At 56.3% G+C, this 27,628-nt stretch overlaps 12 protein-coding genes across 12 annotated transcripts; 7 read left to right on the forward strand and 5 right to left on the reverse strand.

Annotated features, from left to right (window-relative positions):
- Positions 1-135: 135 nt before the first annotated feature.
- Positions 136-1,316, forward strand: PHYSODRAFT_316167 (papain-like cysteine protease C1; the record flags this gene model as incomplete). The annotated part of the gene is made up of 2 exons (XM_009531518.1): positions 136-157; positions 466-1,316. 2 exons carry the CDS (start codon positions 136-138, stop codon positions 1,314-1,316), a joined length of 873 nt encoding a protein of 290 aa, XP_009529813.1.
- Positions 1,317-2,078: 762 nt separating this feature from the next.
- PHYSODRAFT_508417 (hypothetical protein) lies at positions 2,079-3,284 on the forward strand (the record flags this gene model as incomplete). Its single annotated transcript, XM_009531519.1, has 1 exon — positions 2,079-3,284. One exon carries the CDS (start codon positions 2,079-2,081, stop codon positions 3,282-3,284), a length of 1,206 nt encoding a protein of 401 aa, XP_009529814.1.
- Positions 3,285-3,467: 183 nt separating this feature from the next.
- On the forward strand, positions 3,468-4,519 carry PHYSODRAFT_504907 (hypothetical protein; the record flags this gene model as incomplete). Its single annotated transcript, XM_009531520.1, has 2 exons — positions 3,468-4,190; positions 4,265-4,519. The coding sequence occupies 2 exons, from the start codon at positions 3,468-3,470 to the stop codon at positions 4,517-4,519; spliced, it is 978 nt and encodes a 325-aa protein (XP_009529815.1).
- A 75-nt stretch (positions 4,520-4,594) lies between these two features.
- Positions 4,595-5,981, reverse strand: PHYSODRAFT_505690 (hypothetical protein; the record flags this gene model as incomplete). The annotated part of the gene is made up of 6 exons (XM_009531521.1): positions 4,595-4,801; positions 4,885-4,948; positions 5,025-5,224; positions 5,305-5,529; positions 5,598-5,807; positions 5,865-5,981. 6 exons carry the CDS (start codon positions 5,979-5,981, stop codon positions 4,595-4,597), a joined length of 1,023 nt encoding a protein of 340 aa, XP_009529816.1.
- A 146-nt stretch (positions 5,982-6,127) lies between these two features.
- On the forward strand, positions 6,128-7,330 carry PHYSODRAFT_346765 (hypothetical protein; the record flags this gene model as incomplete). The annotated part of the gene is made up of 1 exon (XM_009531522.1): positions 6,128-7,330. One exon carries the CDS (start codon positions 6,128-6,130, stop codon positions 7,328-7,330), a length of 1,203 nt encoding a protein of 400 aa, XP_009529817.1.
- A 416-nt stretch (positions 7,331-7,746) lies between these two features.
- PHYSODRAFT_504790 (hypothetical protein) lies at positions 7,747-8,056 on the reverse strand (the record flags this gene model as incomplete). The annotated part of the gene is made up of 2 exons (XM_009531523.1): positions 7,747-7,770; positions 7,808-8,056. 2 exons carry the CDS (start codon positions 8,054-8,056, stop codon positions 7,747-7,749), a joined length of 273 nt encoding a protein of 90 aa, XP_009529818.1.
- A 210-nt stretch (positions 8,057-8,266) lies between these two features.
- On the forward strand, positions 8,267-10,047 carry PHYSODRAFT_507179 (hypothetical protein; the record flags this gene model as incomplete). The annotated part of the gene is made up of 3 exons (XM_009531524.1): positions 8,267-9,537; positions 9,610-9,789; positions 9,876-10,047. The coding sequence occupies 3 exons, from the start codon at positions 8,267-8,269 to the stop codon at positions 10,045-10,047; spliced, it is 1,623 nt and encodes a 540-aa protein (XP_009529819.1).
- Positions 10,048-10,177: 130 nt separating this feature from the next.
- On the reverse strand, positions 10,178-11,249 carry PHYSODRAFT_354853 (hypothetical protein). The gene is made up of 4 exons (XM_009531525.1): positions 11,045-11,249; positions 10,710-10,959; positions 10,535-10,635; positions 10,178-10,300 (listed from the first exon to the last, which is right to left on the reverse strand). Exons 1-4 carry the CDS (start codon positions 11,108-11,110, stop codon positions 10,190-10,192), a joined length of 528 nt encoding a protein of 175 aa, XP_009529820.1. The 5' UTR covers positions 11,111-11,249; the 3' UTR covers positions 10,178-10,189.
- A 2,345-nt stretch (positions 11,250-13,594) lies between these two features.
- On the reverse strand, positions 13,595-17,181 carry PHYSODRAFT_354854 (hypothetical protein). Its single transcript, XM_009531526.1, has 3 exons — positions 17,085-17,181; positions 16,865-16,943; positions 13,595-16,794 (listed from the first exon to the last, which is right to left on the reverse strand). Exons 1-3 carry the CDS (start codon positions 17,171-17,173, stop codon positions 15,778-15,780), a joined length of 1,185 nt encoding a protein of 394 aa, XP_009529821.1. The 5' UTR covers positions 17,174-17,181; the 3' UTR covers positions 13,595-15,777.
- A 345-nt stretch (positions 17,182-17,526) lies between these two features.
- Positions 17,527-21,373, forward strand: PHYSODRAFT_560612 (hypothetical protein; the record flags this gene model as incomplete). Its single annotated transcript, XM_009531527.1, has 9 exons — positions 17,527-17,573; positions 17,624-17,681; positions 17,744-17,843; positions 17,920-18,086; positions 18,174-19,006; positions 19,096-19,197; positions 19,272-19,310; positions 19,561-19,625; positions 20,112-21,373. The coding sequence occupies 9 exons, from the start codon at positions 17,527-17,529 to the stop codon at positions 21,371-21,373; spliced, it is 2,673 nt and encodes an 890-aa protein (XP_009529822.1).
- A 131-nt stretch (positions 21,374-21,504) lies between these two features.
- Positions 21,505-23,598, reverse strand: PHYSODRAFT_506165 (hypothetical protein; the record flags this gene model as incomplete). Its single annotated transcript, XM_009531528.1, has 2 exons — positions 21,505-22,347; positions 22,609-23,598. The coding sequence occupies 2 exons, from the start codon at positions 23,596-23,598 to the stop codon at positions 21,505-21,507; spliced, it is 1,833 nt and encodes a 610-aa protein (XP_009529823.1).
- A 254-nt stretch (positions 23,599-23,852) lies between these two features.
- Positions 23,853-27,477, forward strand: PHYSODRAFT_506643 (hypothetical protein; the record flags this gene model as incomplete). The annotated part of the gene is made up of 5 exons (XM_009531529.1): positions 23,853-25,416; positions 25,480-26,735; positions 26,821-26,912; positions 26,961-27,009; positions 27,283-27,477. 5 exons carry the CDS (start codon positions 23,853-23,855, stop codon positions 27,475-27,477), a joined length of 3,156 nt encoding a protein of 1,051 aa, XP_009529824.1.
- Positions 27,478-27,628: the final 151 nt, after the last annotated feature.

Here is a 27,628-nt window from a genome sequence, read left to right on the forward strand (position 1 = left end):
CACCAATATGCGAAGTTCTTGCTACGCAACATCATTTATTCGGATTAGCCTCAAGGATTGTAGTCAGCCTGAGTAGCAAAACCATTCCGGGCAACGTGTTCAATTCACGTGGCATGTGCCGGTCCCGACTCTTGAATGTCATCGCGAGAAGCGTTATGTGAGTAAAATGCGTAGCCGATAATGCTTGCGCTCATTGGAGCAGAGCAATCGAGCTGATGGAGCGCCGGTCCATTCCTATCCTCACGATAAGCAGAGTTCGGTATCGATATCCGAAGTCGTTATTTCGGAATTCCCAAACTATGGCCACCACCGACAATTTGAGACGAAAAGCTGCCACCTCCCAACTCGTCCAGAAGCTGGTCGTTTGGTTTGCAGCGGGGATCGCCATCACCTCAGCTCTGCTAGCATCTAGACACACAAACGACGACCCGCACTCTTCGACCGTGACGGTTCCTACGAACAAAGGCTCTGGATGGTTCCTCGGTGGAATCGACCCTGAGTACGTCTTGACTTCACTTCCGGAAATTCACTCACTGGACGACCTGCCTGGACATTGGGACTGGCGCGACTACAACGGCACTGGTTTCAGTCTCACAACCAGCGTGTTGAACCAAATGGTGCCTCGAGCTTGTGGGTCTTGCTGGGCCTTCGCCACGGTGAGTGCGCTGTCCGACCGGATTCGGATCTCCAAGTTCAAAAAGACCGGCAGACTCGACGCGGAAGTTTTGCTGTCGCCTCAAGTGCTGCTTGACTGTGGTATGCGCACGTTTGGCTCGTGTCGCGGTGGAGACCCTCGATACGCGCACAAGTGGATCCATGAAAACGGTATTGTGGACTCAACCTGCAGCTCGTATGTCGCGTCGCATCCTTCCTGGATAGGAGGCAATGACTGCGCTGCAGCGCAGTGCCATACGTGCACCATGAACGGAGATTGCTTTGTGGTGGAAGACCCGGTCAAGTACTACATATCGGAGTACGGAACGCTGAATTTCACCACGTCGGAGGAGTTCCAGCTGCAGGCCATGAACGAGATCTACCATCGCGGCCCGATCGTCGTGAGCATGTACTCGTTGACTCCAGAGTTCAAGCAGTACAAGGGCGGCTACATTCTGCGTGACTCCACGAAGTATCCGGGAACTACACACGTCGTGAGCCTCGTGGGCTGGGGCACGGATACCGGCACTGGAACCAAGTACTGGATCGTACGCAATTCGATCGGCACGCACTGGGGCGACCACGGATATTTCCTCGTCGAGCGGGGCACCAACACCTACAACATCGAAAACAAAGGAGCTTGGGCGGTCCCCATCGTTTAGAAGCGCATAACTCTCCCATGGTTAAACTTCGCTTCACAAATGTACGACGCGTTCACATTCACAACTTCGTCTTGTCCGTCCAGCTTGGTCAGGCGCAGAAGCCAGCTGCACACTTTGCAGCAGAGCCCCATCCATCCTACAGCAAATCGATCGTCTCACCTAGCGCGTCGACGGTGAACAAACAGCTACGAGTGGTGACTGCTCACGTGATGCAATGCAACCTTTGCGGCGACAAATGCACTTCCACCGCAGTGCATTGCATGTACACACTTCGAGCGAACTCCGTGCAGACCCTGGCCCACATCAACACGTAGATTACGTTGACATGGGACGCAGCGCGATCGACTTCGGCGTGACTCGCGTCTGCGGCTCCAGACCATTGGACGGCCATCGCAGCATTTTGGGACGAGGGCGCTCCACACACCCGTTCAGCGTTGGCCCTCGAAGCTCGCTTAGCCGACTGCCGATGGTGCATCGCTGTTGGGCGGCCCAACTTGGGCCAGAGCTCTCTCATCGGTCGGTTACACTTCAAGATGGACACGTACGTTCTTTTCTCGCTGATTGGCTACGTCACCAAATTTCCGCCAATCGCAGGGGTTCACGTCGCCAAAATGTATCCATCCCCTCTGCCCCGATCCGAAACGTGTCGAGCTGCAAGAGAGAAGAACATGAGACTCTCTCTCTCTCTCGCCCGCTCACATCGCACCGCACTCCGCAATTTTCTCCAGCGAGCAGAGTTTCGACCTCCACGATCCGGCGCCAATGGGAATAACCGACAAGTCCGATCTTCCGCTGCTGCAGCCGCGCACCAGCACGCTCCTGAATTCCGACAACGTTTCGTCCACCTCAACGACATCTTCAACTCTGTTGCAATCGACTTGGACGAATATCCGAGCCGACCGCTTCAAGCTGCGCTCCATTGGCTCCGTGATCGGGTGGATTGCGGTGGGCAGCTTCGTCAGCTCGGTGGCGTTCGCACCCAAGCAACTGACCGACTTCACGAATGGCGGCGTCTCGATGCACGCGGTTCAAGGGCAACTCGACTTGATGGCGGCGTGCACCTCAACCGGCAGTGCCAATGGCGAGGGCGATGTGGCGGAGATTCAGACAAACAAGGGTGCCGGCTGGTTCCTCGGTGGCAACGACCCCGAGCACGTGGTGACGTCCTTGCCGGAAGTCGCGTCGTTTGACGACCTCCCGGAGAACTGGGACTGGCGCGACTACAACGGTACCGGCATCAGTCTGACGACGAGTGTGTTGAACCAAATGGTGCCCCGGGCGTGCGGGTCTTGCTGGGCCTTTGCCACCATTAGTGCACTCTCGGATCGGATTCGGATCGCGAGGTTCAAAAAGACCGGGCGGCTGGACACGGAGGTGTTGCTGTCGCCCCAAGTGCTGCTCGACTGTGGCATGCGTTCCTTCGGTTCGTGTCACGGTGGCGACCCCCGCTACGCGCACAAGTGGATCCATGAGAACGGCATTGTAGACTTGACTTGCAACCCGTACATCGCGTCGCACCCGTCCTGGATGGGAGGTGGCGACTGTGCTGCCACTCAATGCCACACGTGCAACCTGAAGGGCGAGTGCTTCGTGCTGGAAGACCCCGTCAAGTACCGCATCTCGGAGTACGGCACTCTGAACTTCACGACGTCGGAAGAGTTCCAACTGCAGGCCATGAACGAAATCTACCATCGCGGTCCCATTGTCGTGAGCATGTACTCACTGTCGCCGGAGTACCGCCAATTCAAGGGTGGCTACATTCTGCGGGACTCGACCAAATACCCTGGTACTACTCACGTCGTGAGTCTGGTTGGGTGGGGCACCGACGCCGAGACGGGGGTTAAGTACTGGGTCGTCCGCAACTCGGACGGCACCAACTGGGGCGACCGAGGCTTCTTCCTGGCCGAGCGAGGGGTCAACATCTACAACATGGAAGGTCACGGCGCCTGGGCCGTCCCTATTGTATAGAGAGCCACCCGACGACAAGCTAAATCCCCCGTTGGCCAGAGAGCTACATGTACCAAAAGAGCAACATTGAAGTTGCTGTAATGTTGAAGCCATCTCTAAAACGTAAATTGAAGACTATTTTACAATTATGGACTATACTCGGACTATTTCCTTCACCACCTCAGATTTTGAGTGCAGATCAACATGTCATCGTTGCTGCTCCGGTCGTGGAGCTCGTCGCGTGCAGGCGTCAGCTGCCGCTCTTTGAGCGTGTTGGGCGGCATCTCCGAAGACCTCCTAGTGTCCACCAGCATCGGCCACCAAATCGGAGGCAACTCGCACTCGGAGCTGGTCGACAGCTTGGTGCGCACGAATGTGGTGGCTGCTGGCTCGCGGCTGGAGGCGGCGCTGAGGCGCGTGGACCGTGGGGACTTCGTGGCGCCGGCTTTCCGGGACACCACCGAGCGCTACGCCAATCGCCCGCTCAAGATCGGCACGGTGGCTACGATCTCCACTCCTCAGCAGCACGCGCAGGTGTTGGGGCTCCTGGAGCCGCACCTGCAGCTGGGGATGACGGCGGTGGACGTGGGCTGCGGATCCGGGATCCTTGTGGCTGCCATGGCTCACTTGGTGGGACCCACGGGCTTCGTGATGGGCGTGGACATTGTCCCCGAACTCGTGGAGTTCTCGAAGGAGAATTTGCAGCGCAGCTTGGGTAACGAGGCAGCCGACAAGCAGACGAAGGTCATCGTTAGTGCCGGGAAAAAGGACCTAGGCCTGCCGGAGGATGGACGATACGACTGCATTCACGTGGGTGTTGCAGTGGAGACTAAGGCTGAAGCAGAAAGCTTCTTGGAGTACCTGAAGCCTGGAGGTGGGCTCTTGATCCCGCTTGGCGGTGCGGGAGCAGAGCAGAAGCTTGTCAAGGTGAGCCGTGTAATGCTGGGAACGTGATAGAAGTGTTATGTTTTGCGGCTGACAGTTCTGTTGTGCGTGTATAGATGACTAAGCTTGCCGATGGAACGGTGGACAAGCGAGACGTCATGAGCGTTTTGTGCCAGCCAATGCTGGACAGTATCCCTGTAGAAGTTGTGCGTGACACTCGCGCTGAGAAGCTGGCGCGGGTGGAAAAGGCTCTGACGCAGTGGCGTGAAGAGTTTGAGTACAAGAACGGACGGAAGCCTACGCGAGATGATCTCATGGGCAATTCTGAGTCGAAGAAGCTCTTCCAAGAGTTCGCGGCGTTGAGGAAGTAAATAGATGAGTGGGTGAACTTCTCGTGTCGATTTCACTGAGTTAGGCTGTTCACTTTCGAGGAGCGTGCTGTTGTGTCACGCATGAGCTGCCTTGGTTTTTTGCAGGAGCTGCTCCGCGAGCTCGATCTGGTGAGTAATGTGTTCACGCTGAGTCATCCTGGCGTAGCGCGGTGGGTTCTCAGGAGACACAAACGCAGCAAGTGACTCCACGATGGTGTCTCCGTTGGCACCATTGAAGCGCACGATCGACTGGCGCTTCTTCTCTGAGTTGCAGACTCGATGCTGTGGCGCACAAATCCAAGCAACTAAGTTAGAACGGGAGCTTGCCTTTTTCAGCGGTAGTCTACAGCAGATGCAATGCATACCTCGGTCGCAACTAGGACACCGTTCGTCCAGTGCTCGAGCATGTCGCCAACCATGACGAAGAGCCTGATGGAATAAAGCGAAGGAAAGTGAGTCAGTCTCAGGCTCCACGATCGGTCGTTGTAGTTTGAAACCTTCGTACCTGTCATCGCATACAGGAGCTTCGACCCAATCGCCCTGGCGGTTGAGCAGGTGCAGACCCTCTCCATTCTGGTGGATGATAGTGAAGCATTCAAAGTCCGTATGTGAGGCAATCCCCACCGTTGAATTCTTCACAAGGGCGTCAATCTCCGGGTACGTCAGCAGTCGCATGAAGGCCTCCGCCTCTTCATCCACATGTTGCTGCAAATCCCCAAACAGCAACGACGTGAGTGCAACGATAACGTCTGCGACAGTCAAAAAGATACTTTGTGTACACGTACCAGGAACGTGTCAGGTGGTAGCCCCAGCATCTCCGCAAAGCTTCGGAACATCACGGTCGACAGCTTCGTGGTCTCCTCGTACAGCGCGTACACGTCCTCCTGAAAACCCGGCACCTCGGCCGGCCAGACATTCGGCCCCAGACTCGATCCTTCCTTCACGTACGACTCGGGCAGCTCCCGCGCGAGGTCGAAGCCTTCCAAGTGCGACACCACGTCCGGTTGGTACTGCAACAGCAATCGAACACACATCAGCGTACCAACCCCAACAGATTCACAGCATTAATCCATCGTACCGATGGCTCTTCAAACATGGGCGTCCAGCCTCGCGCATTGGGCGAGCGCTTGCAATGATACTTCTGCTTGACAGCGTCCGGCAGCGCGATGAACTCGTCCGCCCGACGGTACGCCGCCTGGATGAGCTCGCTGGGCAGCACCCCCTCGGTCGGGACCGTGAAGAATCCCGTCTCGATGCACGCAGCGCGCATGTCGTCTAGGATCTGCCTCTTGGTCTCTTGCGCCGCCTCGCGCCCGCTGTTGGCTGCAGCCACGAGGGGCGAGACGTCCACGAGCGGGAGCTGCTGCAGCGCCACCTTGGACGCCGTCATCACGCGCGGCGACGAGAAGTTGCGGGCGCCCAGCGCCAGGCGAGACGCAGACCGGAGGCGTGCGGTCCACATGGCGAATGCCAAACTGACGGTCATCACTGCATCCACTTCAACATGGTGTGCCGTACATAAATACACTGTGTATCGTCATCTGTACATCCTATCGAGCATCATAACAGGCACACCCGAGCAATAAGGCAGATCCAGCGGCAGGCAGCATGTCGTACCTCGCGGCGTCGACGCATTTCAACAACTGGGTCTTCACGACGGAGGAGCTGGCGCGCGTGCGTCGGCTGCAGCATGTGAAGACCAAGCGCGCGCTGCGTCTGGAGCGCGAGGAGGCGCAGAAGCCCGAGGCGTCCGCCGCCAGTAGCCGCAAGGCGCGGTCCTTTGCCGCGCTCGTGCCGCGCTCGTCCACTGCTGTGCGCGACGCCTTCGACTGGAACGACGAGGTGGACGTGGACCTGGCGACGCAGGAGGAGGCGGAGGAGAAGGCCAATCTGCAGCTGACGCCGCTGCTGGAGTTCCTGAGCCCGGACCAGGAGGCGCTGCTGCGAGCCTTCTACGAGGAGAAGATCCAGGAGAGCTGCAGCGCCCAATTCCTGCGCACGTCCGACAAGGTCAAGTGCTGCGCCATGCTGCTCTTCAAGCGCTTCTACCTGAGCAACAGTGTGATGGAGTTCCACCCCAAGTACCTCGTGCCCACGGCCATCTACGTGGCTGGCAAGGTCGAGGAGCAGTACATGTCCGTGGACACTGTCGCTGACCAGCTCCATGTGGACCACAAGTTCATCATTGGCCACGAGATGATCTTGCTCGAAGGCGTGCGCTTCCAGCTGATCATGTATCACCCGTTCCGCGCGCTGTTGGGCTTCTTGGACGACTTCCGCGCCTTCGCCAAGCAAGTGCTGAAGAAGGATCTGGCTGCGACTGTTCTGCAAAAGCTGCACGCCAACTCGACCGCGTTGCTCAACGACTTGCTGCTCACAGATCTGCCGCTGCTGCATTATCCGTCGTATTTGGCACTCGCTGCGCTCTGGCACGTGACAGATGAGGTCGCTGCTAGCAGTGGCGAAAAGGCTTGCGGGCTCGTGAGCGCCGACGTGTTGGAGTACATCAAGAGGAGCAAGTTTTCGAAGGACCAGCCAGTCGACGAGGTCTCTGGCCGGTTGGAGCAGATTACAGAGGCGTTCCAAACGCTCAAGGCAGAGAAGGTGAACGGCGGCGAGGAGGCAGTGCAGCGTCGTGCCAAGCAGGTCAAACAGATTTACAAGAAGCTGAAGCAGTTCCACAAGGACGACGACAAGAAGGACAAGAAGAATGACAAGAAGGGCGACGGCAAGAAGAAAGACAAGAAGCGCAAGGATGGATCCAAGGATGACAAGAAGAAGGTGAAGAAGCATAAGAAGGACAAGGCTTAAGGGTTAAACGCGCAGGCTCTAATGGACGCTCAGATGTTAGATTAAAATCTGTCGCCTTTGATACCATTGGGACAGGCACTGCGGCGCTATATCATAGTACATAGGATTGCACGTGGCAAATGTTTATTCGTCTACCTCCTCGTCTTCCGCTTCTTCATCGCCTTCTTCCTCCTCGTCGTCGTCGTCTTCATCGTCTTCCTCCTGTTGCTCCGCTGCCAGCTTCTCGCCTGTATAGACAGTATCCCCACCAGTAAGTTAGCCGCAATGCTCTCAGAAATCAAAGTAAAGTATAGAGCCCAGCAAGCTAAACGTACGCAGAATCTCGACAATAGCGTGCTGCGTGCGTCGCTCCAGCTTGCGCAGCATCGGCGCGATGTCGCGCTCCATGTCCCAGTTGGCGCGCTTCGGCGCGAGGTTCAACAGCTCGTCGTCGCTCTCGTCTTCAGTCTTGGCGTCCTCTACCTCGACATTTGCCACCTTCTCCACAAGGTCCTGCGCGCTCTCGTCGGCCTTTTCTGCGGTCACCTCGGCGTCCTCCTGCTCCTCCTGTGGCTTCGTCTCCTTCTCCTGCTGCTGCGCGGGTTCGTCTGCGACTGTTTTCAAGGCTGCGGCGACTAGTTCGACGGCCTCTCCGTTGTTGCTCTCGCCGCGCTCCTTGCGCGCCTTGGCCTCGCGCAGCAGCTTGAGCCGCTTGGCGCGGGGCATCGCATCGTCCACGTCGGGCATGGTCACCAGCACTTGGGGTCGTAATGTGGTGTACTCAAAGTGTGGCTTGACAACATGTGTATGCAGAAACTATAATTACAGTTTCCGACGAAAGGAAATTTAAACTATTCGCAAATGGCTAATGTGAAATTGCTGATGTGTAGTACACACCAAACATGTGTCTGCAACCCAACTTCCGATCTTGAAGCCATCGTCGGAAGAAAGCACCAGATGCACGCCCACGTCGACGTCAAGGAGAAGCTGCTGCCCAAGATTGAGCCGATCTCGCCCCAGCGTCAGCGCCAGCGAGCGGGCGCCCGCTCCTCCAAGCCCGGCGGCTCCGGTGGAAGCTGCAGTGAGGCCGCGCGTCCTGCTGCGCCTTCTGTGGGCTGCGGACGCACGGGGCAGCTGCGGCTGGCGGCGTGGCTGATCTCCATCTCCTCCTTCATGTGGGGCTTCAGCGCCGCCGTGCTCAACGTGTGCATCGTTCCGGACGCCATCGGCTCGCTGCTCGTGGACATCAACCTCACCACCGAGGAGCAGGAGCGCGCCACGGCGCTCGTGGTGGTGGGCTGCGTGCTCTCGGCGCTCACCACGGGCGGCGTGGGCGCGCGCGTGGGCCAGAAGAAGACGATCCTGGGCAACAACGTGCTGTACATCATTGGCGGCGCAGTCTGTGCGCTGGCCACCTCCAAGCGTGAGCTCTACGCTGGCCGGCTGCTCATCGGGCTGGCGTCGGGAATCGTCACCAACACGGTTCCCATCCTCTTGACCGAGATCTCGCCCGCAGTCTCGCGCGGCGAGATCACGTCACTCCACCAGCTCAGTCTGACTATTGGTATGCTGGTGTCGGCTGTGTTGGGGTTCTTCATCATCTCCAACGTGCCGTCAGGATGGAGATACCTCAATGGATTCATGATCCTGCCTCCGTTGGTGCAGTGTCTGAGCATGTCATTTGTATCGGAAAGTCCGTGGTGGCTAATGAAAAACCGGGGACGAGAGGAGTGCCGTGCAACGCTGATGTTCCTGCGTCCTGTTAATCAGAAGGACGCTATCGAAACAGAAGTGCAGGAAATCGCCCGCGTGATGGAGCACCGCCAGCACGAGCCTCACGTGACCTGGCCGCACCTCTTGGCGCACAAGAAAGTAATGGTGACCGGCACCGTCCTCATATTTTTCCAGGCCATGACAGGGATCAACACGGTAATGCTGTACTCGACCAAGATTTTTCACTTTGCAGGGGTGACGAACCCGTTCTTTGCCACAGCTGTGGTTGGATTTACGAACGTGGGTGTTACCATCATATCGGTTCGCTTTGTCGACTCATACGGGCGACGTCCGCTGCTGATTGTGGGCACGACCGTGATGATCGTCGCTTTAGGAGTTCTCAGTTGGTCGCTGCTCTACCTAAGCGACAACCTTGCGGTTCAGGGCACGGTTGCTGTGATTTCGGTGCTGATGTTTGTGGGAGGCTTTGCTGTGGGCCTCGGTGCTGTCGTTTGGTAAGTCATCAGTTTGTGCATGATCACCTTCGTCAATCATTACAACTTTATGCATGTCATTGTGCTCCTCAGGGTCATGCTGGGAGATATCACTCCAGTGCACATACGTTCTCGAGCGTTTGCGTTCTACATGGCTGTCAGCTATCTCTGCAACATCGTGATTGCCGTGTACACGCTGTCTGCCATCAGTTTTCTAGGACGCGGTTCGAACCCCGAGAAGAATGGTATTGCTAAGCTCTACCTGATATTGAGGTATGTTTCACCAGCAGAGAAAAATCCTAGTGCGAAGTGCTTACTTCGAAGTACTAACTTTGTCTTGGCGTCGTCGATTATGTCAGCGGTGTTGCTGTGGTGTGCCTTGCGTACGTATACACGTTCATCGAGGAGACATCGCATATCAAAACGACCCCCGCCAAGCTAGCTGCTGATCAAAAATCGCTCTTGTCTGAGGAGGATCCAGAGGGTTTGGACGAGGAGTTCGGTCTTCCTCGTCAAACAACTGATCTTTGATTGAGGAAAGTATCGTGCGTGCGTTATGGTACCGTTCCAATTAATAGTCAAAATCGGAAACGACAACGATTCCATTACCAATGTGTTGCGATCTTTTATGATTCATTCCCTGCCGCCTTGTTGCTTTAGCCGACGAATGCGACTACTTCAGAAGTTGAGCGGCTTCGGCAATCTCCTTAACAGCTTTGGCGACCGAGATGAGCCGTTCGCTGTGGTCGTTCGGTGACAGCGAATCGGTAAGAGCCTCCATTTTCTGAGAGCACGAATATAACAACACGTTCCAACGTTAATACCAGCACACACAAGAGGAGAGCGATCCGCCATGGTGAGTTTGAGGTTTGCCGGCTTGCTGCAATGCAAAGATCAGACTGGTGCGTCCTTGTGATCGTGCCTCAAAACTTCCTCGCATTGCGTAGTGAATATTCTCCAGAGGCAATAAACCGCAGGTGGGATCGCCCTCAGACTAGAAAAGATGCGGGTGTTCCACCTGATAGAGCGCAGCGAGAGTCTGGCGGCGGATGGCATTGATTTCAGCGTCACTTTCGGCGCCGTTAAGGCTCGCCGCATTGTCGATCTTGCGCTTCGGTACTAGCAACAATCAACAAAACGCAATCGTCAAGCTCTCAAGTAAAAGATCTTCCAAACAATCGGAGCTAGCATACCAGGAGCTTGTGCCATCGTGGCTCGCTGTGCCTTTGCCTGCTCAAGTTCCTGCATCTCTCGCGCCTGCTTGGCTTGCTCTTCCAAGCGGAACTGCTGCTCAATACGGCGTCTGCGCTCTTCCTCGTAGCGAGCCTCAGCCTCCGCCTCCTCTGCAGCGGCAGCTGCAGCCATCTCTTCGGCCTCCTGCTCCGCCTGCTTCTTGGCCTCTTCCTCCGTAACCACGTACTGGTCACAACGCACACAGAACATCTACACCATGCAGCATACGGTATTCGTATTCACAGTCAGCCACCCGTTATGCAGAGCCCACGCGCAAAGCGTGATGCATCCCCACCTTGCCGTTCTTGTTGCGCATCAGCGGCGTGTAGCAGTCCTCGACCGGGCAACTGGCACCCAGCATCGTCCAGCCCTGCAGTTCAAGCTTTGGTTAGCAATTTATTCTACTGCAGGTGGAGGTTCAAGCTCCATCTACCTGCAGCATCTTCTCGCCCAGCAGCTTGCTGGCCTCGTCACGCGAGCGCTTCACGGGTGCGGTCTGCTGCATGTAGCAACAGATAATAAAACGATAGCAACGTTAGCTGGATAGCTGCATGGACGCAGGAAGGTAGCGAGCTTCTTCTGCTTACCGCGTCCATTGCAATTCACTCAATGGTCTCGTTTATCACTTTAGACAGTTATCCTTCGTAAGCTTATATCTAAGTAGCCGTTATGGCGGGAATGCATTTCCCGCTAAAACTTGTTCAAGTGTAGTGGCCTCAAGGATCGACCATGGCTGAAGACGCCTCGACGACTGTGCGCGTGTGTCTGACGCGCTGCCCGCTGCCGCCCGCGGAGGAGCGCGTGCACTCGCTGCCGTGTCGCATCCTCTTTGACGGATCTGCAGCGGTGAAAACCTTCTTCCAACCGCAGAGCGGCGACGCCGACAGCAATGGTACTGCTGGAGAGGAGCAGCCGGACGTCAACACCGAGAAAAGCGGCGGCGACAATGACAAGATGCTGCGCGCCGAGTTCCGCGGCATCCAGCTGCAGGGTCAGAAGCTGGCGCTGGCGCCCATGGGCTTCACCGGTGCGTTACGTGGTATTTTGCTGGTCGAGCGTTAGTCGGCTGACGGAATTTGTGTCGTGTGGGACTCGCAGGCCTCGTGCTGGAGGATAGTGGCATGCGGCACGCAGACGATGAAGGCCGGATTTGGGAGGTCGAGGACCATTTCGACGAGCTCACGTGGTGGTGAGTGGCTGCTGAATGGTAATGTGGCAACTTGCCACTGGCAAGGAGGTATATACTAATACTGCATTGCTGCTGTGCTACTAGGGACGCGCCGAACCACACGACCAGCGAGACGCATCAGCTCCCGCTGGTTCTGCAGCAGTGGCACGACCTCTCCGCAGCGGTACGTTCTCAGCGCATTGGCTGGCTGCCAGTCGATTTCGTGGATGAAGGCACCTTCAACGTGTGCGAGTCGGGCAGTTGAAGCATTGCGCTGATGCTGCAGTGTGGAGACGACAGATTCGTTCGCGGGCCCCACTCGCGCGAGTGAAGCGTGCCCCGACCTCCATGCGGTAGCGAAGCGCTGATCCTCTAAGTAACGCTGCGATTGTTGTTTGCATGTAGATTCACGACGAGTAGGTGTCAGCTACACTAGTTGAAAACCTCGGCCAAGCGTGAGGAAATCGACCAGCCACAGAGCCGCTCAAGCACCTCCAGCAGATCCCCTTGCTGCTGCAATTACGAAGCGAAAGCGGCTTCAACTCGGTGATGACTCGCAAAGGGCAACTACTGTGACATCACGGGCACCACCGACTGCACACTTCCAGTCCCCAAAAGCTACGAAATCATCCTTTTTTTGTTAATGTTGCCCGTTTTTGCCAAAGAGTCCGGTGGCGTTAGTAATTACTACCTTCGACGCTGCCATTGTCATTTTACCAGTTCGAAACTCGCGAGCTGCCCGAGATCGAGGCTCGACGCGCCATGCTGCCGCCACCACGCGGCGCGCGCGCTCACTCGCAGTCGCACTCGCTCGCGACAAGGAACAAGCTGAAGCTGGAGCTGCCCATGTCGACGATTGAGATGCTGCGCGCGGCCGCGGCCAAGCTGGTGCTGCTGCCCGTGGTGGGCGTGAGTCTCTGCGGGGCCGTGACCATCATGCTGGGCCTGCAGTGGATGGAGGCGCTGCAGCGCCAACGCCAGGCGCTCAAGTGGCGCGCGCGTCTGTGGGCCGCGCTGCTGGCGCTGCTGCTAACCTTTCTGCCGTCCAAGCGGCTCGAGGCGGCCGTGACGCCCGTGGACCGACTGGAGAAGGGCCGGAGCGAGCTGCTCAGCAGCGGCGACAAGAGAGACGCCCACGACGGAGACGTCAGCGGGCAGGACGACGAGAGCTACGCCTCTCGCCCTCTGAAGCGACAGAAGTCGGCGTCTGGCGAGGGAGACGACTCTCAAGCTTTCGAGCAGAACGGGGGGCAGGGGGACGAGAAGGAGCAAGCGTGTGATGAAGAGGACAAAGGAGATGGCAGTGAAGAGGCGTCCAGTGAGGCACCGAAGGCTGGGAGCCCAGTCAAGCCGCGCGTTCGAAGGCGCGTCTTCATCTGGGACCTGGACGAGACGCTCGTGCTCTTCGCGTCGCTGTACACGGGCACGTTCGCCCAGACCCACGGCAAGGAGGTGGCCAAGTCGGTAGCACTTGGGGAGCAGATGATGACATTTCTGCTCGCAATGCTGGAGAGGCACTTCTTCTTCAGCGACTTGCACGATGCGGACGTGGACCATATCACTCACGTAGCTGCCTCGTCGTTGGAGAATGAAACTGCTGAGCCGGGGCAAGGCAGTGCATCTGAACAGCAACAGCTTACTGTGCAAGAGAGATATGAGCGCATCAAGGAAATCTACGAACGTCGTGGCCACGTTGATTTCCTGCATGATGCCAACAGTGAGTGGTTTGCCATCCGCGGTGCTCTCGTAGCCGCCATCGACAACTTCTCGACGGGCTGGCTGCATGAAGCGCGACAGGTGTTGGAGCTGATTAAAGACTCGGCACAGTCCAGGGCGGACTTACCGCAGCCTGACGTGGAAGCAGGAAGTACGGCGGAGGATAAAGAGACAGACGAGGAGGTGGAGAACGTGAATGTGCTGGTCACCAACACGCAGCTCGTGCCAGCGTTGTGCAAGTGCCTCATCTATCAGCTGGACGCGTTCTTCCCGATCGATCGAGTCTACAGCTCGGCGAAGGTGCACAAGTATCGGTGTTTTGAGACTATCATGGCGAAGTATGAAGCGCCAGACGTGGAGTTTGTCGCTATCGGCGATGGGCTTGAGGAGGAACAGGTAAGTCTCGCACTCGGCCTCGAGTTCCACAAGATTCGCTCTCTTGTGGACCTCAAGCGACTGCGATACGACTTGCAGCTTGTTCAAGTGAACAGCAACAGCTCGCCTTCTTCCGCTGCAGTGGTTGACTCTCCTGCTGTGGTTGCAGCGCAAATGTCGGTTGCCTCCTCCCCCGTTGAGCAAACTGCTGTAGTCTAAGGCGGCCAACGCCATCTTCATTTTGCTACGTATTCTCGGTGAAATAGCAAGCATTATTTATTGATTCGAAGCATGTTGCTCTACCGCGCTGCCTCACTGAAGCTTTCCGCTATCGGCAATAGTGCAGGGCACGCAAGGTCGCTCGTGACTCGTTTCCAAGCCGCCGATGGTCATGATAGTACGCCAACCACTCACGACTCGTCCAAATGCAACTGAAGGTCATATCCATGCATACACACGTGAGTTCGCAACATATGTTACCAAGACATTGCTACTATTGTTGTACCTTTGCGGCGGTCAAGCCATGGCTGGGGTGCCAGGGTGATGAAGAATTGGGATCCGTTCGTGTGTGGTCCTGTATTCGCCATGGACTGAATGCCAAGACCATCAAAGTCGTCATGAGAGGCGTCAAAACTTGCAGATACAATAGACAGCAAAAACGTACAAGAATGCCAGCCGCGTTGTGTGATATGGCGAAGCTCTCGTCGGCAAACTCGAGACCGTAGAGGGACCGACAAGGTCCGTCCCCTCGGCCATTGCCGCCGACATCTCCTGCTTGAATCCAACCACCACGCACAATGCGATGGACGGCGTTGCCTCTATAGCCTAATTGCTGTGTTTCATCGCCAATAGCGGGAACCTTGTGCTCACAGAACGCTAGGAAATTCTTGCACGTTTTGGGGCACACGTCGTGGAACAACTCGAGCTCTACTCGAGGCAGCGCCACCCCATCCACTTCAAAGACCAAGAAAGCGAACTGATGCCCGGACTGTTCGCGATGCCGAGCCAAAGCTTGCTGTGCCGCTTCCTCTGCCTTTGTCTCGAGTGTTTCCTCTGCGAGTGCCAATTTCTCGCTGTACTCTTTCCGAGCGCTGTCGGAGCCTTCACTGTCGTTCCCAACCGCAAGAACGCCCCCGAACGCGGCTGCGGCCAACAATTCGTTTCTGGAGAGTTGAGTCCGCTCCATCGCAAAGTCGAGCAACTCGTCTTCACCGTCCAGCATGTCATTTGAGGAATCCAGCAGCAGTATAATCGGACGGGTCGTACGCAGCAACTCAGCACGCTTGGCTTTGGGGATCTTCTCCTGTTGGTTTTGCAAATACTCGAGATACTCGATCTCCATCATCCCTTCCAGCGGCGATACGAAGATCGGGTGCAGCTTTCGTAGTTCTTGGAGCAGCATTCGACAACGCTGATACGCAACGTCTCCCATGAGACCCACCAGCTCACAGCACTCCATGCCAGCTCCACCTGAAGACGCCATGTCAATGCACTACTCGCCTGCCTCAAACACGCACCGTTGCAAACTGACATCCATTTACGTCCGAGCTTAAACGGGTTATTTGCGGCGCCAAACAAGGGAATAACAACAGCAACGTCAGCCCAATCAAGATACAGACCATCCAGCGGTGCTCATTTTCAATTTTGATCTCGTATATGCTTGACTAGGTCGACCATTCGTACTGGTATCGACTCTTGATAGCATTCTGAACGAGGTAGCACAAAAATGTACACCAGCGCCAGATGACAGTGACCACAGCTTTACCAACTTAAACCTTGCTGTAGTCCATCTTGGATTCGAGCTTCTTCGTCTCGGCAAGTTTCCGCGCGGCCTTCATGAAGTCCTCCTCCACAACGTACTCGCGGTCAGCGCGGATAGCGAACATACCCGCTTCAGTGCACACGTTACGCATATCGGCACCGTTGAAGCCGTCTGTGAGCTTGACAATGGACTCGTAGTCGATCTCGCCCTTCTTCGTGATAGGGCCCGAGTGAATCTTGAGAATATCCATGCGCGAGGCCTCGTTCGGCAGCGGAATCTCAATCTTACGGTCCAGACGACCAGGACGCAGCAGTGCCGGATCCAGGATATCCGGTCGGTTCGTCGCCATGACCATCTTCACCTGTCCCAGTGCGTCGAAACCGTCGAGTTGGTTCAGCAGCTCCATCAGCGTACGCTGAATTTCACGATCAGCGGACGTGCCCTCCGAGTAACGACTTCCACCGATGGCATCGATTTCATCCATGAAGATGACGCACGGCTGGTGGTCGCGAGCATACCCGAACATCTCACGGATCACACGGGCACTCTCACCAATGTACTTGTCCACGATCGCACTGGCCACGACCTTCAGGAAGGTGGCGTTAATGTTGCACGCCAGCGCACGAGCCAGCAGCGTCTTACCGGTACCAGGCGGGCCGTACAGTAGCACGCCCTTAGGGGGTTTGATGCCAACGCGCAGGAACAACTCCGGGTTGGTCAGCGGCAGCTCGATGACCTCGCGCAGCTCTCGGATCTGCTCGTTCAGACCACCGATGCTGGAGAACGACACGTTGCCGGCGTCCTCGTTCAGCATGTGGTACACTGTGGGGTCCACCTCACGCGGCAGGTAGCGCATGATGGTGAGCGTGGTCATGTCCAGCGCCACTCGCGTGCCAGACTTGAGCTTGCTCTTGTCCACCTTGGCGCGGCACCCCACGACGTAGCGCGGGCCGCTCGACGCCTTGACGATGAAGCGGTCCTCGTCCAGCTGACGCAGCACTTCGCCGATAATTTGGCCCACGCTCTGCGCAACAACAGCATCGTCAGTCAAGCCAGAAAGGTCGAGAGACGCAATTCGAGGCGTAATTCCGCACCTGCAGCGCCTTGAGGTCGTCTTCCGTCTTGTTGAACTCCTTCACGAGCGTCTTGACATTCTCGCGCATGTTCTTCACCCTGGAATCCACAGGAAACAGGCACGCTATCGTCAGTAAAGCCGCTGGAATCGGTGAAGATGAAGCAAAAGATCGCGACGCGTTGACGCGCGATCCAAGACGATACATGCGCTAATTCCGACGCGCAGAGCACAATACGCACCTGCTCTCCATCTCGCGGTGCTCCATGACCTTGGCCTTGTACGCGTTGAGCACCTGCGTGCGCTCATCTTCGGTCGGGACGGACGCCATCGTCGCTCGCTCCCCTTGCTCGACTTCTTCTGCTCTAGCCTGCCCCCTTTTTGGATACGGGGATTTTCAACCAATCCCACACGATTACATATCTAATTGGCTAAAAAGAAAAAAAGGTTGTACAACTCCTGATACCTACGTTAAAGGGGCACGCAGCTGAGCCGAGAGCGCAGAGTCCAGCGTGAGCGTCTGCCAGGTTGCCATCTCCTCACATTCTCTCTCTCTCTCCAGCTTCGCCAGCCTCGCCATGGATCGCTTCCTCCAGGCGGCAGGCCGCGTGAAGCCTTTGTCGCGCTGCGAGCTTGGTCCGACCTCCTTGAAGCAGTGTCTGACGCTCACGGATCTGGTCGCCTATGGCGTGGGCTGCTCCGTGGGCGCTGGCGTCTACTCGCTCGTGGGCGTGGGTGCCCAGATCGCGGGGCCCAGCATCTCGCTGTCGTTCCTCGTGAGCGGCGTCGCCTGCATCTTCACGTCGCTCACGTACTCGGAGTTCGCAGCTCGCGTGCCTGTACGTAGCGTCGTGGCCTTTGGGAGGGGTAGCAGTGAGACTGAATGTGTGTTTGGATGAAGGTCACGGGCTCGGCCTACACGTTCGTGTACATCACTTTCGGTGAATTGGCGGCGTGGCTCATCGGCTGGAATCTGACGCTGGGCTACGGAATCTCGGCAGGTACCGACAGCGGAGAGTTGACGATGGCGATGCTGCAGTATTGAAGAGAGCTAATCGTGCGTTGTATTGGTTGCAGCTGGAATCGCGCGTAGTTGGGCGTCGTATGCGCACTTGTTCTTGCAACACGTGGGTCTTCATCTTCCGCGTTGGCTCGTGCAAGCAGAGTTTCTTGGCATGTCGTGTAGCATCCTGGCAGCGTTTCTCATCATTTGCTGCACCTTCATCCTCCTCGCTGGCGTTCACGTATGACCATGATGTTGCTGACAAAAAAATCGTTGTTATTGTGTGGAGATGCTAATGTTTGCCATTGTTTTGTCGTGCAATGTATAGGAATCTGCCAGATTTAATGCTTTCGTGACGCTGCTGAACATTTCGGTGCTACTGTTCGTGGTTGTATTTGGAAGCACTGAGGTGGATACGACGTACTGGGAGCCGTTTATGCCTGCCGGAGTTCACGGTATCATGACAGGCGCTGGTGTGGTCTTTTTCTCGTACCTGGGCTTTGACATGGTGGCGTGCCTTGCCGAGGAGGTGCACGAGCCCCAGCGCACGCTGCCAAAGGGTATCATCGGCTCGCTGTTGATCTCGATGACCATCTACGTGAGCGTCTCGCTCGTCGTGACTGGCATGGCACCCGTCGATGTTCTCGGTAACGAGGTTCCGCTTGTGAATGCGTTCACGTTCCATGGCGTACCGTGGGCTGGACGCATCGTGTCGTTCGGCTCCATCTTCGGGCTCACCACTGCCGCCTTCACCTGCTTGATGGGTCAGCCGCGCATTTTCTACCAAATGGCTAAGGATGGTTTACTGCCGTCAATATTCGCCAAGCTGCACCACCGGACCCACGTACCCGTGGCCAGCACTATTTTCACGGGCATCCTGGTTGCGTCCATTGCGTTGGTGTTTGAACTTGATTTCCTGGCCAATGTAATATCGTGTGGGACGTTGCAAGTTTTCACCTTTGTGAACGCTGGTGTTCTTCTCCTGCGCATGCGTCCAAGTCTCGGTGGCGCTGGTGTTGTCCACCGCGTCCTTCTGTACGTGGCGTCGTGTTTTGCTCTGTCGCTGTCCTTCGTCTTTGATCTCCCGTGGACGATTCAAGGCGTGTTCGTCGTGATGGTGATTGCTTCGTTCGTGTACATCTACCGACTCGGAAAACTCAGGTGCGTGATACTGCTATCGTTTGTGCGAATTGATGAAGATAATTCAACTCACGAGGATATCACTTGCTGTGTATTTGTTACTGGAACAGTGATCTGACAACCTCATTCCAGTGCCCGTTGGTGCCGCTGGTGCCATGTGCGGGTATCCTAGCCAATGTATACATGGTGGCAAGCATCCCTGGAGAGGGCTGGTACGTATCCTGAACTCTTTATAGGTTTGGCCGTGGCCAGCGAAGCTAAACTGTGCTAACCTTAATGGTTGCAGGATCGGTGTGCTTATCTGGCTGGGTGCAGGGGTCGTCTTGTACTTGTGCTACGGTATTCGCCACAGTATGCTGAACGATGCGGACCTGCTACACCCTCTACTTTGAGCACGAACGCACGTAGATGGACTGCATGTAAAACCACCGGACGGTGAGCACACTAAATGTATCCATCTAGCACCACTTCAACCTTCCCAGCCAATCGCAGCGCAACATCTATTTTCAGAAGATGGCTACATATCTAAATGAGCAACAGTGCATTAGTGGCCCGCACAACGCAGTCATGCATAGCCTGTCGGGGTCGACGCCCTCAGCAGTGGAGTGTCTTCTGCCTTTCCAGCTACCCCGGCCCGATAGTAATGAGGACGATCCATCTGACAGATACAACGACATCAGCCTCGAAAATCCCTCGACCAGGTCCCGCGAAGAAGGCGACAGCATGCTGGAGCTGTATCGTCAGGCCGTACCGCTCGTCCAGCCGCACTCGACAGCAGCGATCAAAACGATAGGGAAAATTGTGCGCGACCGCGAGCTAGTGAAGCGCATGCTGCAACGCCCACAATCATACGCCAAGCAGCTTGATCGACGTCCAGTTACGTTCGAAAGCCCTGCCCCAGGATCCACTTCGCTATCAGCACTGCCACCATCCACGTTACCATTGTCTCCAACTGAGCTAATATTCGGCACAAACCAAAGCAGCAGCCATCGCCGCGTTATTTTTATGGCAGCGTGCGAAAAACTCATGGTGACGTTTGACCCGCAAGTGCGTCAAACCCGACGACTGAAGCTTGTGCAGATTAAACCTTTGCTACATTTTCATGGCTTGGAGGTTAGCGATGCAGCTTTTCGTCGATGGGAGCAACGTCTGCCGCCTTCAAGTACTTCTGAACCGTCGACGATAGCAGGACCTACGGTCTCCGTGAGTGACTTCATTCACGGGTGCCAGCTCTGGTTCACCGAGACATTCCTCATTGAGCACGTACGAGATCTCAAAACCTGGCAGAAACAGCAGAAAGCAATGAAAGCAGGCAAAAGGAAGGGCCGAAAGTTATCGCCACTATATTACGACGAGCAACAGTCACCCGCACAAGCCACCCAGCCACCATTTGATCGACTTGCCCACGAAAGCGCTGCTACAAGCTCATTTTCGTATGAATCTTACGCTCGCCAGCCACCCCCAAGAGCTGCTTCCCTGAACTCTTCTGCTTCTGCCCCAGCACTCTTGCATGCGAAGTATTGTTCACACAGCAAACCTGACCCCGCTACTCTCGCCGCTGTAACTAAGCTCAAAAATGCCAAGCTCCAGCAACACCGTAAGAAAAAGGAAGCCGAGGCGCGAGTTCGACAAGCCCGACAGCAAAGCACTGAGATAGCGCGTGCGTTCACTGCGAGTGTTGCAATGATCTCACGACACGTGCACAACGAAGAAGTTCGTGGTCACCGCGACAATGAGCTTGACATGCAAATAGCTCGCACCGATCAGATTCGCCACTGGAACCAACTCCACAAAGCACATTGTCGGGCTGTTGATCAAGACGCACGAGCACAGAGGGCTCGCGAAGTATGTGCCATGAAGGCTCTAGCAGAAGAAGAACTTCTCTTAACCCGCGACTTCCGAGCGCTTCGAGAGGAGGTGGTGCGCCGCAACAAGCCACTTTTCGCAATGTCATCCTCCACGAGCACGATATTCCCGGCTCCTCCCGAAATTCTGGCAGCGCGCGCCACGGCCAGCACCCAGGCAGACCACCGACGCCTTGCTCGTGTCGAACGGGAGCATGCTGAGCATATGCGTAGTCTACAGCTCCTCGACTATGTGTACGACCGGAAGAGGATGATGGCCGATGCGCTGCAGCCTCGTGCTGACTCCGCTCTAGTTGAAGTGGACGTCCCAGATGAAGAGCTCCCGGCAGACCGTGTGGTACAACTAGCAGGTGACGAGCTCTGGCAGCAGATCGTCCGGCTACATGAACAAGGAGACTCCGACAGTCTTGCTTTGCTGGTTCCTCCTACCAACTCGCCACCGGCAGCTCTGCGTTACTTCGCCACCAGTCGACCAATATCGCTACCAGCCTTCGCTTCAACTGTCGACCGCAATCTTCAATAACCAAACTGGCAAGAAACATCGTACATGAAGCAAAAACGTGAATCTATTTGGCAAAACAAAGCTCCGTGATACCTGGCGCCCATGCTCTAGCCTTGACGAGCACCACAGGCATGGCTCCAAGCTCCAGCTATTTAATGAGTTGCGCCCTTGCTCATCTTGTACTTCTTCTTGGCAATCGTTTTGGGATTGAAGTGGCCCTTGCGGTGCTGCTTCTTCCATTTCTGACGCCCAGCAGTACTCTTGCCCACGCCCGAGTTGCCGTAGCTGATACGATCCTCCACAGTCTGCTTCTTGTCGTCATTGGCATCAGGAGCCACGAACGTGTGCAGCGGGTCGTTGTCCGTACGGCGCTTGCCGTCGGCGAGGCGCTGACGCTTGTTGTGCTTGTTGTGTTTCTTCTTGGTACGCGATGGTGCCGGCGGCTGCAGCTCGATAGGAACCAGGTAGTCCGGGATGGTAGCCAAATGGGGCTGGACCGGTGCCGAACCCACCACCTTGTCGTGCTCAAGCATGTTCAGATCGCGCGGGTTAGCCTGGAAGTGTGCCGCCAGGCGCTCCGAGTTGAGCATCTCCTTCTTGACATCAGCCAGTTGTGCTTCGCGCACTGCCACACGCGTGACAGCACGACGAACGTCTTCCACGCGGTATCGGAAGCAATCAATATCCTTGAGGTCAAACGCAAGCTCAGCGGGCTGCGCGATAACATCATTCGACTCGGAACGGACAGCCTGCTGCCTAGCCTGGACGCGCTTCAGCGCACGCTCTTCCTTCGGGTCATCCTTGGACACCAGCGACAGCGCAGTACCAGAGGCGCCACCACGCGCAGTACGTCCGATGCGGTGGGTGTAGGCACGCACGCTCTTCGGGAAGTCCACGTTAATAACAAACTGCACACCGCGGAAATCAACACCGCGCGACACGCCGTAGCCTTCGTCAGCACGACCACGCTTGGAGCCCACTGTCTTCTTTTCCTGCTTCTGCTCCTCGTCATCCTCCTCGTCATCATCGTCACCGTCGTTTTCAGGAGCCTCTTCATCACTGTCCATGGCTTCGTCGTCTTCCTTCTCGCTGCCCTCGTCGTCGTCGCTACCGTCGTCCTTCTCCTCGTCTTCCTCCACAGCTTCGGACTCGACGTCAGACTTCTCACCGTCTTCCTCCTCCTCCTCTTCCTCCTCCTCCTCGTCTCCCTCCTCGTCACCGTCCTCATCGTCTTCATCTTCGTCCTCGTCGCCGACTTCGTCACGGTCCACACTGTCGTCCGTAGCGATGAGGTAGTCAAACAGGCCGCGGTTGAACTCCTCAATAATGTGCTGACGAGAGTTGTGCGGCAGCTTTGCGTTAAGCACGGCGCTCTTAATCACGAACTGTTCGAAGAAAAGCTTGAGTCGGTACGCCGCGTCCGTCGAGTTCACGAAGAAGATGACCTTGCCGCTCACCACACCAAGTCGCAGCAGCGCGTACAGCAGCAGATCCTTGTCGGCGGGCTTCACGGGCAGGTAGAACTGCTGCAATTTTCCGTCCGTAGCTCCCTCCTCGAGTTTCACCACGGCAGGGTTGTGCAGCACGGAGCGCTTGAGCTTCTCCAGCTCCGGGCTGAGCGTCGCCGACATGCAGAACGTCTGGCAGGCCTTCGGTAGCGCATTGAAGATAGTACGGATGTCCTCTCCGTATCCGAAAGACAGCACCAGATCGGCTTCATCAATGACGACCGTCTGCACCGAGTCCTTGAGCGTCAAATTGCCAGCCTCCAGGTGCGCCACGAGGCGGCCGGGCGTGGACACCAGCACGTCGGGCGCGTCACGAAGCAGCGCCTGCTGGGCGTTCATGCTCTGGCCGCCCAGGGCCAGCAGACTCACGGTGTCCTGGCAGTAGTACATGAGCTCCATCATGTGGCGGCGCGTCTGCTCCACCAGCTCCTTGGTGGGCACCAGCACCAGCGCGCGCACGACCGGCTCGCTGGCGGGCGCGTCCTGCTTGTGCTGCAGGATCTTGTGCAGCAGCGGCAGCGCGAAGGCCGCCGTCTTGCCGGAGCCCGTGCGCGCGCGCACCAGCAGGTCCTTGCCCTGCAGCGCCAGCGGGATGCAGTGCACCTGCACCAGCGTGGCGTGCACGAAGCGCATCTTGGCCACCGCCTTGGTGAGGCGGCGGTCCAGGCCGAACTCGCACTCGGCGAAGGGCTTCTGTCCGTCCAGCAGCGTCTCGCTCACCTTGGGCTGCTGCGCCATCTTGTTGCCACTCACTCAACTGCTCAATGCGCTGGGGTCGAGCAATGCCGCTTCAAAGCGTTGGTTGGTCGGCAGGTCAGATGGTGTGTCGACACACCAAAATTATTCATTGGTGTAACACCACACAAATGAGGCAGCGCCTGTACCCATTTTGCGTCATTGAGTACACGACCATCACTCTGACTTCTCGCGCGCGATTTTGAATCGAATTCAAACGGAACCCGCACTCTCCCAGCGGCAGTCGACGGCCAGGGATGACGACGACGGACGCCAGCAGCGAGCTCCGACGCATGTCGTCGTGCTCCGTGTCCAGCAACCACGACGCGCCGCCGCCTCCCCCCACGCCCACGAACGTGCAGGTGGCGGTGCGCTGCCGGCCGCTCAACAGCCGCGAAAAGGCCGCGGGCCGCGGCGCCGTCGTGCAGTGCAAGCCCCACTCGAGCGAGGTGGCCGTGGTCAAGCGCAAGACGTACACGTTCGACCGCGTCTTCGGCCAGTACTCGACGCAGAAGGATGTGTTCACGTCCGTGGTGCGTCCGGCGGTGGACGAGGCGCTGGCGGGCTACAACTGCACCGTGTTCGCCTACGGCCAGACGGGCACGGGCAAGACGTACACGATGCAGGGCGACCTGTCTCCTAGCAGCGAGACGGCGGGCGTCATCCCACGCAGCGTCCGCTGCATCTTCGACGCGCTGGAGGCCAGCGGAGAGGAGTTCAGCGTGCGCGTGTCCTTCCTGCAGCTCTACAACGAAGAGCTCAAAGATCTGCTGGACCCTGACACAGACAAGAAGCTGCGGCTCATGGAGGACGCCAAGCGAGGAGGGATCTACTGTATGAACTTGCTCGAGGTCACGGCTACCACGGCCAAGCACGTGTACGAACTCGTGAATACTGGCGTGAAGAACCGCATCACGTCCGAGACGCTGATGAACGAGAACTCGAGTCGTTCGCATAGTATTTTCACCATTCGAATCCACAGCAAGGAGCACAACGCGCCGGGAGAAGATTTGCTGCGTGTCGGACAGCTTAATCTGGTGGATCTTGCTGGATCCGAGTGTGTTGGCCGATCGGGAGCGCGCAATGCCAGAGCGAGAGAAGCTGGCACTATTAACCAGAGTTTGCTTACGTTGGGACGCGTGATCACGGCTTTGGTTGACAACCTTCCGCACGTACCGTACCGTGATAGTAAGCTGACGCGCTTGCTGCAGGAATCGCTTGGTGGTCGAGCAAAGACGACGATTATTGCAACGTTGGCCCCATGCGCTGATAGTCTTGACGAGACGCTGAGTACATTGGAATATGCGTTCCGAGCCAAGCATATCAAGAATAAGCCCGAACTGAACCAGAAGATGACCAAGGCGGGGCTGTTGAATGACTTTGGAAGCGAAATTGAAACCCTCCGGGCAGCTTTGCGTGCTGCCAGACTGAAAGACGGCGTTTATCTTCCGCTGGAGCAGTTTACGGATATGCAAGAAAGATTGGGCGGTCAGGGTGTCCAACTGACGGAGCTAGAAGAGATGCTCAAGGCAAGAAACGCTTCTTGTAAAGAGCTTGAAGAAGCTGCTGAAAAGCATGCGAGTGAGGTCGCTGCCCTGACACATGCAAAGCAAGAGGTGAGCAACAAATTGACTGCTACGGAAGGCGAACTTGCTACTACAAAGGAGACGCTGGAGAGGACGACGCAGAAGTTGCAGCAAGTACAGGCAACACTGAAGGCCTATCAGGAAAACGAGCAGATGCTACTCGATAAGGGTAGTGCTGCAGCGAAGCTCTACACTGACAGCGAAAAGCGGGCGGCACAGCTAGTGGCAAAGATTGGTACGTAACTGTTTTTTCTCTTTCTGGCTTCGCTGTCGGCTAACGCGTTTGCTGTCATTTCAGAAAACACCCAGCGAGCAGATGATGCAAACACATCGCTAGCGAATTCGTATCGAAGTGAGTCACAGTCGCAGATTCAGTCGTTCCTGCAGGGGTTGGCGAAGCACAAGGAAAATCAAGAAGGAGTGTTTCAAGATGTATCAAATGCTTTGCATGAGTTGCAGACGGCTCATGCGGCGGACTTGGATGGCCTATTAACAAGCCTAAATGCACTGCAAGGCCTTGTTGAAGCGCGGAAAGCTCAGGTTAGCGAATCATTCGCTGAAGATGATGTCCAAAAGCGAGCCCAGCGTGACGAAGTGACCACAACAGTGAAAAAACAGCAGGAACGTATGGGAAAACAGCTCGAGGAACTGGTTGAAATGTCCAAGAACCACGCAGCAGCTATTATGGAAGATCTGGCTACGTCTAAATCTCAAAGCGTGGCATTTCTGGAGAGCATGCAGTCGGCGATGGAGAGTTCACGCGAAGAGCTGAACAGCTTTCTGATCGAGCAGAGTGATAAGCTGTTAGAATTGCAGGTTGCAATCGATATGTCGATCGAAAAACAAATCAAGGAGCTTGACGAAAGCAAGGCGGCACTGACGGCAGCGCTGAAGGACAACAATGCTCAACAACAAGAGGAGCTGAATGGTATGAAGGCACATCTGGCTCAGTACGTCGAGAAGTGCATTCACAACCAGTCACGAAAGCTTGAAGAGCAAACAAAGCTTATCGAAAGGAGCACGATGAATCAGCAGAAGCAGCTCTCGCACGTCCAGAGCATCACTGAACAAGAAATGAAGGCCTACGTTCAGGCTATGGGCAACCAGAACTCGAAGCACGAAAGCGATATGGCAGGGCTCCGCGAGGACTTGTCCGCAATGCGAGACCAACTTGGTGACGCGAACGTGCGGCAAAGAGATCTAATCCAATCACACGAGCAGCTGCAAAGGACCTGGGGCAACGAAGTTACTGCGCTGGCTAAATCGCACACGCAGGGTATGACGACGCTTATGGAGAATCACTCACAAGCAGAGATCGCGATATCTACGAAGAAACAGGAGCAGTTGACTCAGTTCTTGAGCGATCACGAGGACCTCCGCCAGCTATTGAATGGTGGATGCAAGACGTTGGAAAAGGGGCTTCAAACCCAACTTTCTCACACTAGAAGCAGGGTTGATTCAGCATCTGCTCTTGGTAACGAGATTGTCGGTGCAGCCACCGAGGCGTCCAACCAACAATTGCAAGCGATGGAGGAGTACATGAAGAAACGGCGGGTAAGATGGCTGCATTTATTTCTTCGGCCCTGTAAATTATAAATTGTCGACTGACTGGCGTTTGCATGTTGCTTATTGTCTGCAGATCAATACTCGGACGGGAGCGACACCGATGAAGAAGGACAATCGGCCTTTTCCAACTTTCCCGGCTACCAAGGTTCCCGTCGATACGGAGAAGTCCGTGGAGAATACATCCAGCTTCTCCAACTTCATGGAAACCGAGAGTTTATCTGGACACAAGCGAAGGAGGTTAAGCGATGCCAGTCCCATTGCCGTTGACGATATGACGGAAGACACCCCCGAGCAAACGGAAAGTGATGCCCCCGTGAGCGCCGAGACTACCGAGACTGCTACCGCTACCGCTAGCAGCTCATTATCTAGCAGTCAAGAATCAAAGAATCCTGACCCGGTGTCAGCAGCTGATGCTTGTAGAACGGCGAAGACCCCAGGACCTCCAGTCGAGACCAAACCTTCCGCTGCTGTCAATACCACGCCATCCAAAATCAAGCCCAGCGCTGCAGCTAACACCACGCCGTCCAAGATCAAGCCCAGCGCTGCAGTCAGCACCACCCCGTCCAAGATCAAGAGGACAGGGTCGTCTGCACTGCACAAGAAGCCCGCAGTGGCCCATCCGCATAGGACCATGAAGGTGCCCAGCACAGGCACAGCACCACGCAAGACCGCCAAGACGTCAGCACTTGCGGCACCGAAGCGGTACCGCGCCAAGTCGCCGCTAGGGTAGACCACGGCCTCACGTTAGTCCTGTAAGCTTATCCGCTCCAAGCGAGTGTGTCAATTTATCTTGATGTGTCCAAGCAATCCCATGCGTTGAAATGCCACCCAGGCCATGAAGGGCTGCACTGAGTCAGTGCCACTGACGCAGTTGAAGTGGT

Source organism: Phytophthora sojae, assembly GCF_000149755.1.
Source record: "Phytophthora sojae unplaced genomic scaffold PHYSOscaffold_5, whole genome shotgun sequence".
Classification (NCBI taxonomy): domain Eukaryota; phylum Oomycota; class Peronosporomycetes; order Peronosporales; family Peronosporaceae; genus Phytophthora; species Phytophthora sojae.